We start from the raw sequence: 19597 nt of genomic DNA on the forward strand, positions 1-19597 counted from the left end.
TTATAAAAGTCAGAATATATAGGTCGAAGTCCAAATCCACTTCATAAAAACATACTATAATCACCAGAGTAATCCATCACTTACTCGTAAATTTTTTATTACCTTTTTTTTCTTTCCAATCTATCATTTAGAATAATACTTATGTTCTAGTGGATAGAGTATTTCGTTTCCCCCCATCCATCCCGGGCTCGGAATTCTCTTCTTCCCTTAATTATTGTAATAGTCAATTAAAATAAAGATTTGTTTAGTCAACCTGATGTATAAAATAAATCACAATTATGATAAAAATTAACACTATCATGATGATTCAATTATTGAGTCATCATCATTTTTCTAATAGAGACGAATATTAAAATTGAGTTGTGAGTAAGAAAATAAACATGATATTGGGACAGTCAAAATACGTATTGTCTCGTATATAAATTATTCCAACTTTGGAATGGATGATTGCGAATACCGTATATAAGACTAGTAGTTATTTGATAAAGTTTAAAGGTCAATTCGCAATGGTTGTGGTTTTTTAAGAATTAATGTGTGGGCAGAGTGAGTTGATGCATCATCATCCATGGGTAAGGCATGACAACAACAATCTTTCAAAATTCTCTTGTGGAGTTTGCTTTGCAGCAGAATTGTGCCCTTTATAGTGTGTTCCAAGTTCCAACTTCGACATCAACTTCGATAAAGCTACCATGAGGTGATTCAGTGGTTGAGACGAATTTCAAATTATTGCACACAGCACTTTATGAGTTCAATTCTTGTTGCTCGCGGATTACACGATGATGGTCATGGAAAGACTAAAATGCTTATGCACGTCTTCCTAACCTTTGAAAAAGTAGACTCTTATAGCGAAGCCTCCAGCTAGTCGCTTTTCTTAAAAAAATAAAATAAAATAAAAACCATTAACTTTGATAGCATTGTTAAATCAATTTCAAAAGGTGTTATATTCGTTATTATTTAATTGGTTACTTGCTTTATTTGATTTGTTAATTGCTCGAGGAAAATTTGTTTTTGCTACATCTAATCAAATAGTTTAATACTAGAAATTATTGCCCGCACGTTGTTGCGGGATTAATAAATGTAAAAAGCATTATGTTTGAAAGATATATAAAATTGTGTCATAAAAGATTAATACAATTCATTGCTATATTTAATTGATACTCCACATAAAATTGTAGAAGTTTTGGCTATCTATGTACATAGCATATTAGATCAACACATTCCACTTGGGTAGTTTTTGTGATTTTCGATCAACAGCAGTACTTACATACAAAAGGTTATGGAACTTTGGGCTATTTACATGCAAAAAACGTTAAGAAATATTGTGTCATTTACATTGATAAAATATGACAAAAATTGTTCAATGGAACACCAAAAGTTCCCTCCAGTACTCATTGTCAAAAAAGTAGTTTAAACCAATATAAGACCAAAAACTCTTCCAAATTCCATGTGTATTCAGTTTCTCTAAATCAACCAACTTCTCCGTTCCAAACTATCCAACAAATATTTGACAGCAATACAACCAACCACCAACAAACATTTTAAACTCATCGAAAGATCAAAACCCTTTCAAATTTGCATGCGTATTAGTGATTTTCAACTAAATTATTTGGAGATGGAGACACACAAAGCTAGCATAGGAACCAAAGAAGATCTGCAAAAGCAAGTTAAGAGATCATCGTATTACAGAAACAAATTACATAATAAAATTAAGAGAGCATCATATTACAAAAGCATAATAATGTTCATTTCCAAATGTATTACAAAAACCTATGGTTTCATTCCACTTCACATAATTCAGTGTTTTTTTTTTCAACCCACAAAATTTACGGCTTAGGTCAAAGAATTTGATCTGATTATTAATATTCAGACGGAAAAGATAAGACTCAAATGAAATGGGCATTTGAAGTCACTTTCTTATTTCTTATAACCACATCAATATCATATTTATACAAACATAGCAAAAAAGATTAGCAAGTGCAAGCACATATCTTGTGATAGTATACAAAAATGACTAAACCCGAAATTCCTAACACATACACTAATCTTATACAAAGAAATTAGAATATCAAAATCCTAACAAAACATGAGGCACAATGATCACAATTAGAAAAATATTTCAAATAAGAGCCAAACCAAAAATGCACATAAAGGTCAGTTATCAACTCAAATAAAACTCACTCTGATGCTCATTTCTAATTATGAATGCTCTCGGGACTCCAATCTTCTCATCCCAGTCGAAAAGAACTTCAAATGAAGACTTCTCTGCAGTTTAAAGGGTGATTGTTGTAACCCAATTTTCCAATTATGTTGCCCTTCCAACTTTTTTCTTGCAACCAAGTTTCTAAAAAAACAGATTGAATTCAAAAGGTAATTGGACCAAGGCATAAAAAGACATAAGAAAAAGTATAGAAAGTATAAACCACATATATCACATTATCTATAGGGTTGTGATTTTCACACACCCTTAATTACCTTTCCCACACCCCTTCTTATTTTTTAATACTTAATTGATATCTTACTATTTACTCTTCCATATATACCCTTTTTACTTTTTGACCATTGAAACTTTTGTTATTTTATTTTAAACTTGTTTTTTTCTTTTTCTAACACTCAACCATATATGCCATTTGTAACTCAAGTTCTACTGCCTAATCTGAGAGATCCCAAAACAAGTATAAAACACCTATTATATAAATAAAAATAAAACGATTACCTAATGATATAGCATATATGCATAAGTTACATGAATTGTACAAAATACTAGTAAGCAATCCACATACACTTGAATCCCCATAATAGTAGCCTCATGCCCCAAAAAATACATCAGATATCATTACAAGCTTTCACATTCTGCCTACACTATGTTTGGCCTTTAATCTTGTGTTCAAAAGGAGATGTCAATATTACCAAAAAGATATGAAACCCATGCACTCCAACCTACAAGAAAATAAAAACATGTCAACAAAAGGAAAGAAAATTACAAACTTAATTAGTATTTTTATGGGGAAAAATCAACAAAAATATATGTACCTTAATGTGTTCTTTACACATCTAAGCTATTATTAACAAAAAGTTTCTTTGGCAAATCATTATGCTCATCACACCTATAAACAATGAACATTAAGTTATACGTATATATAAATAATCATGACCATAGTAGACAATATTAAAAGATAAATAAAAAAATGACATACCCGTCGAGCACGTTTCTGAGCCTTCTCCACTATTTCAAACTTTGAAGGACCATGCTTTGTAGAGCTTGATTCTTTTCTATTTTTAGAACCCATTGGACGACCTTTGTGAGGTTTAACATTAGGCTCAAGAGTTAATGGAAGAGAAGTATCAATAAATTCACAAAGTTGCCTTTTGGTATCCTCTTTTTGAGTAAGAGTCAACTTTTCATACTTATCTTTAAACTCCAATAGAAGGCCGCTTATTTGATCTTGTTCATTGTCCAAGCTTACATGATGATCATTGACAAACAATCTTCTATCAATCCTCCATTGTGGATGTATGTCATTTAGTTGCAAGACTTCAATATTCATCTCTCTAATCATGTGAGCACAAGGAAGACCCATTGTCTTGAGAAAATGACCCTTACATTGACATGGAAGATCAGAAGAACTTGATGCTTCATATTGATTATATAACTCATTCAATGCAAATCTAGATACATGAGTAACAACCTCTTTGAAGAAGGGAAGTCGAAACTTGTGTGAAACTCTAACTTTTTCACTTGAATGTTGAGTTTTGATTTCTTGAAATTGATTTTCAATAGCAAGGCATATTTTTTCTTTTACCTCGCGAAGACCTCCAGTTGAAACTTGAAGATATTTTTTTAGCGTTGCATGTGCACCTTCGGCTCTTGAAGTAACACGGTTACCAAAGTGGGTAACTTTCTCTGACCATGCACTTACAAACTTTTCTTTGTATGGAAGCCAAGTACCAAGAATATATTTCAAAACAAATTTCTTCTCCTCGTACTTAACTTCAAAACGACTCCAAGCTTCATTGAATGATGTTTCATTAGGAGATTGGATTAAAATTGTCCAAGTAGAAATGAAATCAATCCAATCAACTTCTTCCTCAAAATGAGCTTTACAATTTGCAAGTATATTTTTCTCAATATGCCACACGCACAAAAGATTGGAAGTACTCGGAAAGACAATGCGTATAGCATTCATTAATGCCAACTCCCTATCTGTTATAATCACCATAAGATGATTATCAACTCCCAAAATCTTACTAAACATTTTTAGAGCCCACACATAATCCTCTTCTTTCTCATTTTGCATGAAAACAAAACAAGAATAAAAGGATGTGTTGAAACTTGAAACTCCTATGATATCCAATAATGGCATCTTATACTTGTTGGTCTTATATGTGCAATCCATCACAAAAACATATGGGTAGCTCTTGGTCAACTCTATAGACAAGGGATGAGCAAAGATCAAATGAGTTAAGTGGCCTTCATGATCATACTCAATGTTATAAGTGAAACCACCTTCACCAAGTTCTTCTAATAATGCTTGAATAACTGGACGCCCAGCTAGACTCTCCTTCACAATCTTAGCTCTTAGATTATAGATGTTTCGAGAAACTACTTGAAGATGAGGATTGCCTTGCCGAAGCAAAGATAGAATTTGGCGTGGTGGTATACCAGCCTTACTCATTTCTTTAATTCGTAAGATTTCCTCTTGTGAAAATTGACGACAAGAAGGATGTCCACACATGTCATTTGAAAGTTCATGGTTATGCAATAAACTTTTTATCTCTAGCTTCCAAAATTCTTCACATTTCTTTTTACGCCCCTTGATTTCAAATGGACAATTTATGAGGCGAGATCCTGAGTTTTTTTTTCTTTCATCTAGTGAAGTTTTAGAGGCTCGATAATACCCACCTCTATCACAACCAATAGCAACATATGTATTTGTCTTAGATCTTCTAATAACGGTTGCAAACCCTTGCATTAATGCTATCTTACGAACTTCCCCGATGAGGTCTTCTCGACTTTCAAAACATTTCGCCAACAAAGAGAGCATTTTATCGGGCTCATCAATCGTTGGTTGACTTCCTATATATCACAAACCAACACATTTATATATGTAGAATATATACTTTTTATCAATGGACTAGACATTTAAGTATCAAATTTATACCAAAGCATTGTATGCATTATATCAAGTTTACACCAAAACATGGAGCCTAGGTAAAACCACAACAATTAAACCTAATACCAATTTACCATTAAGTTAAAGTGTATTGGGGACCAATAGATTCCAATAGAAAATTAATTTCCCCAAAACCAACACAAATCGATATTCTCTATTATTTCCGTTTTTATGAGTACAGAGTTGACACCAGTTTTTGTTTTGGGCAAAAGTACATTTTTGCTCCAGTTTTTATAAACCCCAACAGAAACCAATAGTTAAAGTACATTTTTGCTCCAGTTTTTATGAGGAATAGGTAATTTTTTGCTTCATTTGAAGTTCAAGTGTTTGGATTACAGAGTTGACACCGAGATTTTGTTTTGGGCAAAAGACACCAAGAATTTAAGTTAGAGATTTCAAACAAAAAAAATATATCAATCATACTTTTTATCTCGTCTGTTCATTTTCAATCTAACGGTTCTTATCTAGATGTGTAAATAGCATGTGTACCGTGTACATGAGAGAAAAATATGTTATAGAGCATTGCCCGGTGCATTCAAGTAAGCATGGTAGTTTTTAATCTTTTGCTCCTTAGTCTCTGAGCATTGCCTAATTTTTTGTTATTCTTGTAAAAAAAATTCTGATGTCAAAAACATTTACAAACTTAGTTTCGTGATTTTTTGTTTACTTGACGCATTTTTCTAAATTTCTTCCCCTGGATTTAGTTACTTCATTGTTACATGATACATTTATCTTAAACCACCAGTATTCATTCATTCAATTATCATTTGAACCACAAATTAGGGAAAGAAAAAACTAAACCTAAAAAACAAATTGAGGCAAGAAGAGAACAAAAACCCTAAATTCCAAAATCAATCTTAATAATTTGAGAAAATACTTTAGAAAATTACCATCAAAAGTGTTAAGAGGAGGAATGCATTCTGAAATTTCTTCCATGCCATCCTCCTTGCATGCCATATCCAATATCTTCTGCAACTCAATGTCCATCTGGAGTTCTTTATCTGTTATTATCAAGTCATCCATTGTGGTTTTTCACAAGAAGTAATAAAGAGGACAGGGGAACGGAAATATTTCAGAATAGGTCTCGTTGGGCTCGGCGGAGGGAGTGGGAGGCTTCGAAGAAGCAGTGGAAATATTTGCAGCGGCGAGGGAATCGGGCTGCGAGAGGTGTCTGGGTTTGGGGAAAAAGCAGGAGGTGTCTGGGTTTTGGGGAAGAAGCAGGAGAAAGCAAGGGAAAAAGCAGGGGAGTTTCAAGTAAATAAAAAAAAAAAACAACTTTTAAAAGTCAAAAAGTAAAAAGGGTATATATGGAAGAGTAAATAGTAAGATATCAATTAAGTATTAAAAAAATAAGAAATGGTGTGGGAAAGGTAATTAAGGGTGTGTGAAAATCACAACCCTATCTATATACTAAAACCCGGTGGAAAAGCACTGTTTACCAGCAGTAAAATGGCGGAATTGCCCTCATTCAACTTTCCTTGCCCCGTTGTTTTTCAGTCTTGGCATAGTGAAATTACGCATTTGTCCAAGTTGGCCACGCGTCCATCATCGTCTGAACCTCTACTTCGACTGCAGCTTCTCGATTTTTCCATCCGTTTCCAGTTCTCTCTTTCGCAAATCTCTGCTTCCTTTGCTCTCAACTTGCCTTCTGTCACTCTCAAACGCCGGGTAAGCTATCGACCACCCCCTCTCTACCTTCTTCTTCTTTCGCTTCTCCCTGTGCAAATCTGAGAGACGCCTACCACAACTGCTTCACTGGGTTATCTCAACATAAAATTAGTTTTTGTTATTGCTCTTAAACCCTAATCTCTCTCTCGCCTCTCTCTAAAATCCATCTGAAAAAGGTATAATGGGTAGTGTTTATGTTTGCAGTTTGTACTCGGCAAAGTCTGTGAAGGACCAATATCGGAGGTATAAATTGGCTGCCCTGAAATTTTTTTATTTAATTAATTTCAACAGGTATCTAAGAATTCTTAGTATGAATAGTGTCTGTGTTGTGTCTCTGAGCATCTTGATTTTTTATATTAAATGATCTCTGTAGTGTCTGTATATTTCTTATATGATTTCTTTCATTCATTGTTTCCTATATCCGAATTTAAATCTATTTAATTTTTTTAATTGATCTGGGATGTTGAGAAATTGGAGCTCTTCTGGGGTCAGATCCATTTTGATTTGGGGATCTGATGCGAAGAAAATGAAATAAAATTTGGGTTTTGGATTGATGTGGTATTTGGTTTTATTTCCTGTTGTCAGTGCTTACCACCTGTTTGAGATTATATATATGTTTTGAATTTTTTTTGGTTTGTCATGTATAAGAATGTGAAATAGACTATCTGAGGTAATCAATTGTGATTGGTGACTTATTTTTTTCTTTCTATTTATTTATATTGGGATTGGTTACTTTTTTGTTTGTTTTTTTTTTTTCCAGATTAGAGATTTTAATAGGTCCTGGTAGTGATAAAGGCTCATTTCTCAAAAAAGAGATAATAAATAAAAGTGGCAGAAATATATATTTATATATACATATAGATGGCTGTGGTAGTAAGTAATGAAGGTTCAATGTAAAAGTCAGAGGTCAGAACTGGCAGAAAAAAAAAGTAAAATATATTGGCTAGGACAGAAAAGAAGTGATAGGTCATGATGTGACACTGTTTATGAACAGTCACCTTCCGTCCTTTTTTTTATATCTTTTTCGGAAACTCAGTAGAGCAGAAAAAAAAGATAATAAATGCGAAGTGCAAGGTGGGAGAAAAAAAAATGTACATATACTTATATTGGGTAGAGCAGACCACGTGTTGATCATCGGTAGTGTTTCTGTTGTTGAGAGGATTTTACCCTTTTTGTTTCGTTTTCACTCCTCTCTTTGTTCACTTTTTCCATTCGTTTTTCTGCTTCTATCTTTTGCCTATTTTTCTTAATTTTGTATTTAGAGATAGGCCTTTTGTTTGAATTTGGGTTTAGTTGATTTTGAAGGTTTCAAGTTGGTTGCCCTTTTTTGTTTTTAATTTTGTATTTAAAGTTAGGTTTTTTGTTTGAATTTGGGTTTAGCTGATTTTGAAGGTTTAGAGTTAACTATTTCCTTTGGATTTTTTATGGGGGTGAGACTTATAGATTAGTAGGGTTTTCTTTTTGTGTTGGGATTCTAAGTGACTATGTGGTTTGATTCTCATTTTATTTTTACGTAACGGTGTTTTGTGTTTTTTTTTTTGTTTGTTTTTGTTTGTGTCGTGGTTGTAATTATGAGTGTATGATTTAGTTGTGTTTTGTATTTTCAGGAAACGGTGATGTTCGTTCTCCCAGCTATTGTGTTCGCATTTACATGCTGGTTGTGCTTCAGGTATGTCCTTTTTCTCTCATTTATTTTGATATATATCTAATATCCATCTAACTGTATTATTTTATTTCTTTTCCCTAGCTTGCTTGCTTATGGATGAACGATGCGGTGCCAAAACTCTATCTCCAATAGTGAAACGCATTAACCGTTTTTTGTTATTTTGTATCAAACAATATTGATAATATTTGCCTGCCATGTAAATGTCTCTTTGGTCTGAACTTCATAATATTTTTTGCATGTATACCAGCATTCATTAATTTTTTGTATATAAATGCTGGTTCCACTTGAGAGGTAGATGCAAGTGGTAGAATCCAATCAATCACTATATTGTTTTTTGTCTATCTGTAAACAGGTTTCAATCTTTTGTTTTAGGATTGTACAAGTTTAATATTTTATGTATAAACAACTTCCAACATCTTTGTTTACGGTGATGTAAATATTTTGTGATCTACTTTTTATATCTCTTCAACAGAGCGTTGCATTGAATTTCCACAATTACACTCTTTTAGAACTCAGTTTGGAGCAACATTCGGTAAGCCTTTCTTTTACAGTCAGTTTCATTTGTTTATATTTGAATCAACAAATTTTTTACAAATAATGATTCTTCCAACTGCTCATAAATTGATTCTTTTATTTTTCTTGCAACTTCAAGCGTTGATCTATTGGAAACAAACTTTTATCTATTCCTTGAGTTACGTAGAGTTGTAAATAAATTGAGTTAAGCAAAGTTTCAAATATAACTTTCTACATGTTGTATGCCTATTTAAATACCCGCAGCATCGCGGGGGTGCCAATGCTAGTATTATACTACTTTGTATTCCAAATACACATAAGAATATATCCATTCTAGTGAATGGCCTAATTCCAATTAATCTCACCTTTGCTTTCTCTCAAACCCGTCAACTTATCTTTGACTTTGTTTTTCAACATACATTCATCGTTAGGTACAACCATAGAAGTTTCGCACTCCAAAACACTACTCATAAAATAATCACCGACCTTCTGTATGAAGCGAAGTTGATTAAGACATCAGCAGTAGGATGTGCGGCGCATGATGCTTCAATGCTGTAACAGTTATCAACCCAAAGGTTAAACAATCTCGAAACAACAGATCAAGAATGGTAATCTGACTAATAACATGATTTGAATATATTGGATATGGAAAATTAAGATTAACCAAGCATACATGCATATACATAAATATACAAAAGGTGGCTTGCAGCCACGAAAGTCGAAATCTAGGAAGAGGATGAGAGAATGGCGACTTACTTTGAGTGCACTGGTATGGTGATTTCCTCTTAACTGAAAAATAGCTTTTGAAATCCCTCAGAACCGGGGTTAATGATTCCAGCAACTGATGGTGTCTCCCTCCCTATTACAAACCTCAGTTATTACATTTACATCTTTGTCAAAAACTAAAAACTATAAGTAAGATTAAGTTCGAAGTCAAAATTAGGAAATGATGCATACCACAAAGGAAGTCAAAATCGAGTTAGAAGCACCTGATATATCTTGCCAGTGGTAATGTTGTTACCCCTAGTAAGAGTCACATCTAGGAAGCGTTCATAGTTGCCCAGGTCCAAATCAACCTACAATTACGGTTAGAGTTTAACAAACTCAGCAGCACATAAAGTTTAAAGATAAGACTAACACTCAACATGATACCAAGATAGAATCCAAAAATAAATGAAAGATATGATTAAAATTATTTGTTCTAATCGAACATATTTTCTAGTTTTCTTATCCGATTATACAATTGCAATTCCAAAAATAAAAAATAATTTGCAGAAAGAAAATTAGAAAATTCAAACTTGATAACAGTCTACCTTAAGAAACCCCATGACCGAGTCCGAATTGTACACCCGTGCCCTGCAATGTCTTGGTGAGTGACTCCTGCTACAAATTGGCACGATGCTCATTGTCTTGTAAATCTGCAAGCAAAATATACATATTGTTAGGAAAAAAGTGTCTATATATCAAAATGTATAGTATGTAAGTTTTTAATTGCAGATGTATGCAAGCTACAACCTGTTGTTAAATTTTGCAGAACATCTTTGTAAACTATATTTTTTGTAAATGTATTTGGCATTTCATTGTTGTTAGTAATTAAAACTTTGAGACCCTCTCTTGATATGACTCTAGATAATGCAACATATAATTGACCATGAGTGAAGATAGGTTGTGGTAAATAGAGTCCCACTTGTTTCAATGATTGTCCCTGACTTTTGTTAATTGTCATTGCATAACATGGTCTTATTGGAAATTGACGTCTTTTAAGTACAAAAGGCCATTTGTTTTCAGTTGCTGTCAAGATTATTTAAGGAATGAAAACTTTGTAATTAATGTTGCTGCCAGCAAGTATTCTAGCTTCAATAATTCTATCAAATAATTGAGTCACAACCAATCTTGTTCCATTACACAAACCTAAAGATTGGTTTAAGTTTCGGAGCAACATAATAGGCATTCCAATCTTTAAAATTAAGTTGTGCGAAGGCAAGCCATTGAAATCAAGTGTGTTGAGAAATTCTGTAGGATACATTATACTAAGATTCTCAAAATTTCCAGTAGATGAGTATAAAGAATCAGAGCTTAAATAAACGTGTTTTTGACCAAGTAACAAATCTATTGCATAATCATTTATCTCCACTACAATATCATTTTTTGGTGTAACAATAGCTCGCTCTCGTAAATATTCAAAACTGGCAAAATTATTTTCAAAGTCTGGATAAGTTGCTGAAAAAATAGAATGAATAGGATCAGAGTATGAATGAATGAGTAAATCATCTGGAATTTCAATCCAACATGTATCTTTATCATTTGAATCAAGTGTATCTCCAATTTGGCCATCACCTATCTGTAAAATCCAAGATGCAAAATTAGCAAGTTTTTTCTTTTGATCATTATTTAATCCCTTTTGTGAAAGCCTCATATTTTCCTTCAACTGAAATACTTTGAAAAAAGGCCATAAATAAGAGTTATTTAAAGAGGCATCTATTATCTGTTCTTTTGTTCCACCAGGAATAACTGGTAAAATTTGTCTAAAGTCACCGCCTAATAAAAAAGGTTTGCCACCAAATGGAGCATTTTTATTTGAATCATTTGAATGTGAAAAAATATCAGAAAGTGACTTGTCTAATGCTTCAAAACAATGCTTATGATTCATAGGAGCTTCATCCCAAATAATAAGATCTGTTTTTTCAATTAATTTAGCAAGATGAGTCCCTTTCTTAATTTGACATGTTGAGCAATTTGTAACTATGAGAGGAATTTTGAATCTGGAGTGAGCAGTTCTACCACCTAGTAAAAGTAATGAAGCTATTCCAGATGAAGCAACTGCTAAAACAATTTTACCCTCAGACCTGATTTTACTTATTATTGTATGCCATAAAAATGTTTTTCCAGTTCCTCCATGGCCATAAACAAAAAAGAGACCTGACCTTTTTTCATTCACAATACTAATAACACAATCATAGACAAATTTTTGGGTTTCATTAAGCTGTGTTACCAAAACAGAATGTTCTCGACTTAAATCATCACAATTGTAATTTAATTCTTCCCTCAACAATTTGTTTCTAATTTCTGACATTTTTCTTTCATCAGGCATAGGCAAATTATGATCTTTTAAAGAGCTAGATGATGCATTAAATAGTTGCTCTAATTCAAATAGAAGAGAGTTTTTTAATTCCAATTCTGATAAATTCAGAGTTGACATTGCAAAAGATTTTCGAAGCTCATACAAAATGTCATCACACATATATTGCCAATGACTATTAAAAAGCTGTTGAGGATTTGCTATTTCACAAAATAAAATCATTGTAACAAATAATTGTCTCAACTCGCGAGATGTTGCAATATTAACTGCATTTCCTAAAGCTTCAATCCACTCTTTGTCATCCCCTAGTAAACTCAAACATTTACATGCAGCTTGATACGATGGTTGAATAATGCCGTTCACAGTTCTAATGTCATCAAAATTGAGAACACCTTTTTTAATATTAAGAAGCATTCTTAAATAGTATAACTCACCTGATGCAGGATGCACGTAGGCAATTCTGCCTATGGATCCTCCTTTTCTTTTCATAGGCTTCCAAATCTTATGTCGAGATTCCCAAACAAACTTTGATGGCAATTCTGCATAAGTTAGTGTTCGCGCTTCAAGAAAAAATTTATTTATTTCAAACCAACTTGTCAACATTGTGTGTTCAGAAGCTTCTTGACTAACAATTGATTCAAGGGATTGATTACTATTGAAAACAATAGTTTGTTCCAAAGGAAGATGTACTGGCAATCATTCAACATGAGGTTCTCTCATATGAATTGGATACTCAAACAATCTCCAAACAGCTTCGTATGGAGATATATATCTACAATTTAGATAAGCACGTATTTCATTGTTTGAATTCTCTTCAAAAACAATTCTTGCTCGATCTGAACCTTTGTTTATGTATTTGAAAAGATATTTTATAAGTATTGATTGGCAACATGACTCAACATTTATATGAGCATTGTATCTCAATAATAAATTTGAATTGTAAGGTACAACAAAACCATTATCTATTTGCATCCCATTTTTAACCATAAATTTTGACTAATCATCACGACGCCTATACATAGGAAAAATATTTGTTTCAAAAATTGTTTCACTTTTGTATTGCTTTGGGAAAAACTTAGAACATTTTCCCTCTCGCATGCATGGAGACTTTTGATTAAGTTGTCCGCAAGGACCATGAATCATGAATTGGTTCACAATTTCATAAAGGAGAGGATCTGAATTTTTATTTGGTATTTCAGTTGAAATGATGGAATCTATGTCATCAGCAGAGTAGCATTTGTAAGGCTTCTTTAACCAAATTAAGATGTGAGCGTGAGGCAACCCTCTTTTCTGAAACTCGATTGTACAAACATCTGTTTGCAATCAAGTTAGGAAATATATAAATCATAGTCAGTTTCATTGTAAAGATAAAATGAAAGAAACTGAGAAAAAAAAAAAATTTAAACTCACCTGCTTCAACTTCTCCAAAAGGTTCTCCTGATTTTATGTAGCTAATCATATCATCAAGTTTCATCTTAAAAACCCTAGAAATGATATACGGTCTATCCTCTAACTTGTATCCAAGTTTTATATCAAATTCTCTCACAATTTCAGGCCATTTGATATTGCAAGTGAAGGTTATGAACAAATCAGGATTACCAAATTGTCTACAAATAGCCATCGCATCTTGATAGTTGTTAAGCATATATCTAAGGCTTCCTGTGTATGAGCTAGGTAATATTACTTTCTTGCCTATGTTATCAGCATCATGATCATCTTTTGATACAGCGTCATAAATGCCTTTATACACCTCACTTCGTAAGCTTTTTTGGTTTTTTCTAATATAATCCAATCGATCCTCTTCAAGTGTTGCATAAGCATCTACCAAAAATTGTTGAAAAAGTCTTCCTCCTTTTAACAATGTATCTAATTGAGACTCCCTTTCTTGAATTTGATAGGCTATAAATGCTCTCATAGTTACTCTGCCTCTTTTACATGGGCGATTGTTTGAGGGGATATTCAATTTCAAATCAAGTCTGTATCCATCTTCACCATATGGAAAAAGAATGGGATATTGTAAAGACATAAATTTTGGATTTAATTTTGTCACACGTTTTAGTTCACCATCTTTAAACTCTATGACAATATCTCTATTTGAGTCAAATTGACCAATATCACCCACTATTAAACTAGCGATTTCATCACATGTAGGCTGTCCATATTGTTTATCATCATTTAACTGCCTACCCAATATAGTTATTTTCAAAGAAGGGAGAGAATTGTTTTCAAATTTATCTCTAATTGTTCGAAACACTTGAACCAATTCATTTGATTCATTGAACATGTTGATCAGACCCTTGACAATATTCTCATCAAGCTTCATATTTGTTTCCTTACAATTAATAGCATTGAAACGATTTCCAATTTCATTAGCAGTATCATACACATATAGTTGAGCAAACTTTGGGCATTCACCATCAGGGGGTAACAAAGAGCCCATTAAATGATGCACTTGACCACTAATTTTAAAAATGTACGGGCCTAACTGATTGTTAACCGTGTGATCAACTTTAGCTCCCATTGAAGTAAATGCAAACATTGAATTATAAGCTCTAATGTTCTCTCTAAACAATAAGCTTGTTTGGCCTTTCGTTGGGTCAAGCAAATTTTCTAAAAAGTGAGGAGTAAGCATTGGACGTGGGAGCTTGACTTTTCCTTGTTGGCAACAAAGAGAATAAAGGGGCTCATTATTCTTGGACTTCTGCTTTAAAGACTCTTTTATCCAAAAAAGTGCACCACAATAGATGCACTTATACTTTTTGTCTCCCAAATCCACATATTTCTGAACATTTCCTATTGAAAAAAGGTGAAAAAAGAAGGGGAAAAAAAGTCAACCTATTAGAAGCAAAGTCATAAATACATAACCAACCCAAAGAAATTGTACGTTAAAAAGATAGTTTACCTTTTTTATTTTTCTGAAAATTGGCTTGACCTTTACTAATTTGATTCGGATTATCAAATGTATCGACATTGACAGTGGTTTGAACTGTGTTTGTACTTGTTGAACACACATTGTCAACATTTTTTTGTCTTTCGTTTTCAGATTCAAAGCCTGGTTTATCACAAACTTGTATGCCACTGGAAGAACCAACAATATGGTCGTCTTTTCGTCTTTTGTTCTGAGGTTCAAAGCCTGGATTATCACAAACTTGTATACCACTGGAAGAACCAACGATATGGCCTTCTCGTAGCATTCTATTCAGTTTGGTATTTCTAGACCTTGTTAACATGGCTTGAAAAAAGTTTAAACTCCAAACAACAGATAATGGGCTGAGAACCCTAGGAAAAGAAGTCAATTATTAAATACTTGACAATATGTAATCTACAATCAACCAAAACAAACACATAAAAGTTACATTTCGAAACTATTATGCAAAAACCAACCCTAATAATGATTCAGAAAACCTTAGTTGATTATCTTTTATGATTGAAACTACACTACAAAATGTTAAATCCTTATGTAGACATGCAATCCAAAACAAAGACAAATTTGAAAGATTTGAGCCTTACCTAACCACGGATGAAACAAAGGCGTAGAAATAAGATATGCAATTGGATTTCAACCGTAGCAGCTACTGCTTTCTGAATTCAAAGCTGGGAATTGAAGAAAATAGAATACATTTAAAGTCATGCAATTCAAATTGCAAACAAAGAGCTAAATTCTCAAACATGCAATCCAATCAATAAGATTGTCCTCACAGATTATTATAATTTAATTACCAAAAGATTATGGTAAAGTTGTAAATAAATAGATTGCAACATATTTAGAAAACACTTGAAGAGAAACAATTTTAAACATTAGCTTTTATCAAATCGATCTTTGATTGATATCTTATGATCTAACTGGAAAAAAAAGGTTTAACAGAACATGAGGCCTACAATAGTGAACTTTCATGCTCCTTTAAAACAATGCAAAAAGATCTCTCCCTATATTTAGAAAATAATTTAGGACTTTTGTGCTCAAATTAATAACAAAATTTATTAATATAGGTATTAAGGATTAATTAACCTTGGCTATCAAAAAAAGAAAAACCCAAAACTAAAATCATATATGGGTTGAGAATCCTTAATTTATTAAGATCAGAGACCCATTAATACAGCTATGTCTCATTAGAAACTAAGAGAGACAGACAGAGGGGGAACTCTGACTATTGTCACTTCGGCCAACATGCAAGATTTATTAGAATTAGAGATCCATTAGTACAACTATGTCTTAGTCCAATACTATTTTTTTTTATTTGGCATTAATAGAGAAGACTGAAAACTTCAAATTAAAAAGATTAGACAAATAAATTTGAAAAGGATAAAGATTTTAGAGAGAAAGTGAGGAGAAAGAGAAATAGGGGGAGACCTTGGGTGAACAGGTGATTGCCGATTTCATTGGGGGAGTACCTTAATGCAGTTTTTCACAATTTTTCTGCAAGCCCTGTATCAACAATTAAACGGATAAACACAACATGACTGAAGGACAAAAATCGGAACAAAAAACAACCTAATTTCGAGACAAACCTGAGTGGCAAGCAAAAGCGCCAGTTTTTTTTTTTTTTTTTTTTTTTTTTTTTTTTGGTAATGGCCAAGCTACTGATATATGAGGGTGTGGCACCTGTGAGAAACGATAAGAATCCAATTTTTAGAGAAGTATATGAAATGTTACGCTCTACACCACACAATTGCACAATGCACACATGCATTTGTTAAACAACATATCGTAATTGTAAAGATTTTTGTCATGTTTTTCAGATCAACTAAAAATGTCAATAAAATACATGGAGGGGGGTGGATAAACCACAAACAAATAAAAATTGAGGATGTTTGATGAGATTTGAAGTCAATTAGTTATATGGCAGGCCTAGATTTCCGTCAGTTGCTCAGGTAGTGGAAAATAACATGCGAACTAATTCAATAATTTCATGTTTGACACTTTGTCGGTGCCCAAGCGAAGAACTAATGAGAGAATCAAAGTAGAGAGAGACTATGTGTACCTGAATTGAGTTCAGAGGCAAAATCCTTGACCCAACCTCGGGTATCTGAATCTTAATGTTGAAGAACCCTTCGGCGCACACGGTTCCTTCTGTGCCTTTAATCTCTGCATCAAAGCAAAGCAAAGCAAAAAACAAAAAAAAAATTTCTTATTAAATTATTATTTTTTCTCGGAAACCAAACGATGGGTTAGAAAAATCTGGAAAGAGGTCAAATTGGGAAGCTTTGCCCGCGTCGATGGTGATGAGGATGAACCCAAAAAATTAGCAAAATTTTTTCTAACCCACAAAATCAAGTTTTTTTCTGAAGTCTAATTATATCAAATCACATATTTGAACAGATTTGGACATATAATAGGTGTAGAAAGTACCTGTGGTGATGAGGAATAGATGATGATGATGTGGGTTTTTTCAATTGGAAAGATTTGGAGCAAAATTGCTGCTGAAATTTAGGGAAGAGAGATCTAGAAGGTTTTCAATTCGAATAGAAGTCGATCAGAAAAGACGAAATCACGGAGAAAGCAGAGATGGAAGAGATCACGAAGCAAATATCGAAGAACACGAAGCAGAGATCGAAGAGGGCGATGGAAAATGGAGGAGTTTGGAAGAGGAGACAAAAAACTAAAGCAAAGTAAAAGCAGAGAAAAAAGAGATGGGTAAAGTGACACGCGTCCCAATCAACACGTGTCACTATGCTAAGCTGCCAGGTGACAAAATCAAAAGAAAGAAGTCTCCCGAACAATCCAGTTTTTCTGCTCCTTCAATTTCAGGCGCAACCGAAATAAAAGAATCCTGTTGCACGGCAGGGACGAAAATGCCATTCTACTGTAGAATGAACAGTGATGACAGAAACAAAGAAAGAGCAAAAAAGAATACAAAAGGAATGTTCAGGAGAGAATCCTGATTCTAACCGGTAATCCTAGAAGCTCAAGTTCTCAGGCCATTACCAATTCAATTTCGCCACGGCATCATATTCGTCCGCATATTCCAAAGCGCTACACCTATATATATTTCTAACTCGCTCTCTCTCTCACACTACCTTCCCTCGATCAGCTTTCTTATCTGCCTCTCTCTCTAGACAATACTTTCTCTCTCTACAACCATCATGGGTATTGATCTATTGATCTCGATTCTCAATTATTGATTTCGATTTCGCCATTTTTGTTGCAGATCTTGTGTTTTTTTTTTTTGTTGTTGATTTTTCTGTAATTTTTTTGTGTTTTTCTGACCGTTTGTGTGTTGTGCTTGTTTGTATCGATCAGCAACATCTGGCAAGAAGAACAAGATCGGAATCAACGGTGATGATCAGATCCATCGCTCCTTGAGTTTTAATTTTTGGTATGTTCTTTTGTGATTTGATCTGTGAATTGATTGAGATTTGAATTGAAATGGTTTAGGATTACTTGTGGCTGCCAACGATCCCTTTGAACTTGTGGCTGCCAACGATCCCTTTGAACTTGTGGCTGCCAACGATCCCTTCATCACCACCGATCCCATGGTGAGTTATTTACTTGAAGTTTTTGTGTTATTTTGTCGGGTTTTCAGATTTAGGGTTTTTGGTTTCGGATTTGATTGGTGATTTGTGTGATTGTTTTTGTGTTTAGACCTACATGTCCAAGTACGACACAGCCCAGCGTCCATGGATGCAACATGAGTTCAAGGTCAACTACTCCAAGACCCTTGTCTTCCCTGAGAAGCCCGTCAAGACCTCCTCCGCGCACCATGAGCTCAAGGTCAACTACTCCAAGACCCTTGTCTTCCGTGAGATGCCCGTCAAGACCTCCTCTGCGCCCATCAAGACCTCGTCCAAGACCAAGGCAAATGAGACAAAGAGAAGTGGGCCTCTGCGCACCCAAGACAAGAAGAATTCCCGTGTTTACAAGACCAAGGCAAATGAGATAAAGAAGTGAGCCCCCTCGCACCCAAGACAAGAAGAATTCCCGTGTTTACAAATTTCCAAAGTGTTGAGTGTCTCTAGGCTTGCTTTTCAAGTGTTATGGTTTGGAGTTCAGAATAAGAAGTGTTATCTTGTTTCCTGTTGGAGTTTTCTAATTTTTATGCAAGTTTGAATATAAAGGCAAAATTGATGGGGTTGTCGTATGGAATGTGTTTCTCTTATTTTGCTTCTACCCTCGATTCCTTGTTTGTTATTTTGCTTTCTATTATTCTCTTTGGTTAGCTTAAGCATTGTGATGTTTGCCAACCCGAAGACAATTAACAGTGTTTGATTTCAAGCCCGATTCTCTTCGGGTAGGCAAAACATATATTGTAGAGAAGCGGCAAGTTTATTATGCTGAGTTTAATAGATCATTGCAGCTATGCCAGCTGAGGTGGTTTATTCCTTATCAACTGCAGTCTACACTGTCGAAGTCCCAACCAATCATTGCCTTGGTGTCGGTGCCATTTTTCCTATTTCTGTTGTGGTGGAGACTTATATGATTTCCTAATTCTGTTATGGCAAAAGCATAAAAAATCCGATACAAGAGAAAATCGGTTATGATAGTTTGGACATGTGAATTAA

The 19597-nt window shown here is 33.8% G+C and overlaps 4 protein-coding genes across 31 annotated transcripts in view; 2 read left to right on the forward strand and 2 right to left on the reverse strand.

Moving 5' to 3' along the window:
• Positions 1–1431: 1431 nt before the first annotated feature.
• On the reverse strand, positions 1432–17972 carry LOC139190347 (uncharacterized). 27 transcript variants are annotated; one of them, XR_011574505.1, is made up of 13 exons: positions 17448–17972; positions 17080–17183; positions 16607–16700; positions 16449–16523; positions 15608–15691; positions 15000–15376; positions 12532–14890; positions 10332–10436; positions 10008–10094; positions 9775–9877; positions 9505–9570; positions 2179–2341; positions 1432–1651 (listed from the first exon to the last, which is right to left on the reverse strand). XR_011574505.1 is itself a non-coding variant. In XM_070810437.1 (11 exons), exons 7-10 carry the CDS (start codon positions 10422–10424, stop codon positions 9527–9529), a joined length of 327 nt encoding a protein of 108 aa, XP_070666538.1. In that variant the 5' UTR covers positions 10425–10436; positions 12532–12636; positions 15608–15691; positions 16449–16523; positions 16607–16700; positions 17080–17183; positions 17448–17972; the 3' UTR covers positions 1432–2341; positions 9505–9526. The 27 variants fall into 27 exon arrangements, 7 of the variants coding, with proteins under 7 accessions (XP_070666538.1, XP_070666541.1, XP_070666543.1 ...); XR_011574503.1 differs by having other exon boundaries at positions 9384–9570; XR_011574508.1 differs by having other exon boundaries at positions 9976–10094.
• LOC103452617 (PKS-NRPS hybrid synthetase cheA-like) lies at positions 2710–6418 on the reverse strand. Its single transcript, XM_070810434.1, has 4 exons — positions 6062–6418; positions 3195–5074; positions 3031–3104; positions 2710–2937 (listed from the first exon to the last, which is right to left on the reverse strand). Exons 1-3 carry the CDS (start codon positions 6192–6194, stop codon positions 3099–3101), a joined length of 2019 nt encoding a protein of 672 aa, XP_070666535.1. The 5' UTR covers positions 6195–6418; the 3' UTR covers positions 2710–2937; positions 3031–3098.
• On the forward strand, positions 6621–8956 carry LOC103452104 (uncharacterized). Its single transcript, XM_008391590.4, has 4 exons — positions 6621–6839; positions 7044–7082; positions 8447–8508; positions 8587–8956. Exons 1-4 carry the CDS (start codon positions 6621–6623, stop codon positions 8603–8605), a joined length of 339 nt encoding a protein of 112 aa, XP_008389812.2. The 3' UTR covers positions 8606–8956.
• A 108-nt stretch (positions 17973–18080) lies between the features above and the next one.
• LOC103452095 (glyceraldehyde-3-phosphate dehydrogenase 2, cytosolic) overlaps positions 18081–19597 on the forward strand; it is a 37243-nt gene continuing 35726 nt past the window's right edge. Inside the window, exons 1-3 of one of the 2 annotated variants that reach the window (XM_029091500.2) lie at positions 18081–18185; positions 18339–18374; positions 18474–18574. In XM_029091500.2, the coding sequence (XP_028947333.1) occupies positions 18182–18185; positions 18339–18374; positions 18474–18574 (141 nt within the window). In that variant the 5' untranslated portion in view covers positions 18081–18181. The remainder of the gene's footprint in view (positions 18186–18338; positions 18375–18473; positions 18575–19597) is intronic. The other variant, XM_029091499.2, reaches the window with a different exon arrangement.

This window comes from Malus domestica, chromosome 13 (assembly GCF_042453785.1).
Source record: "Malus domestica chromosome 13, GDT2T_hap1".
NCBI classification, from domain to species: Eukaryota; Viridiplantae; Streptophyta; class Magnoliopsida; order Rosales; family Rosaceae; genus Malus; species Malus domestica.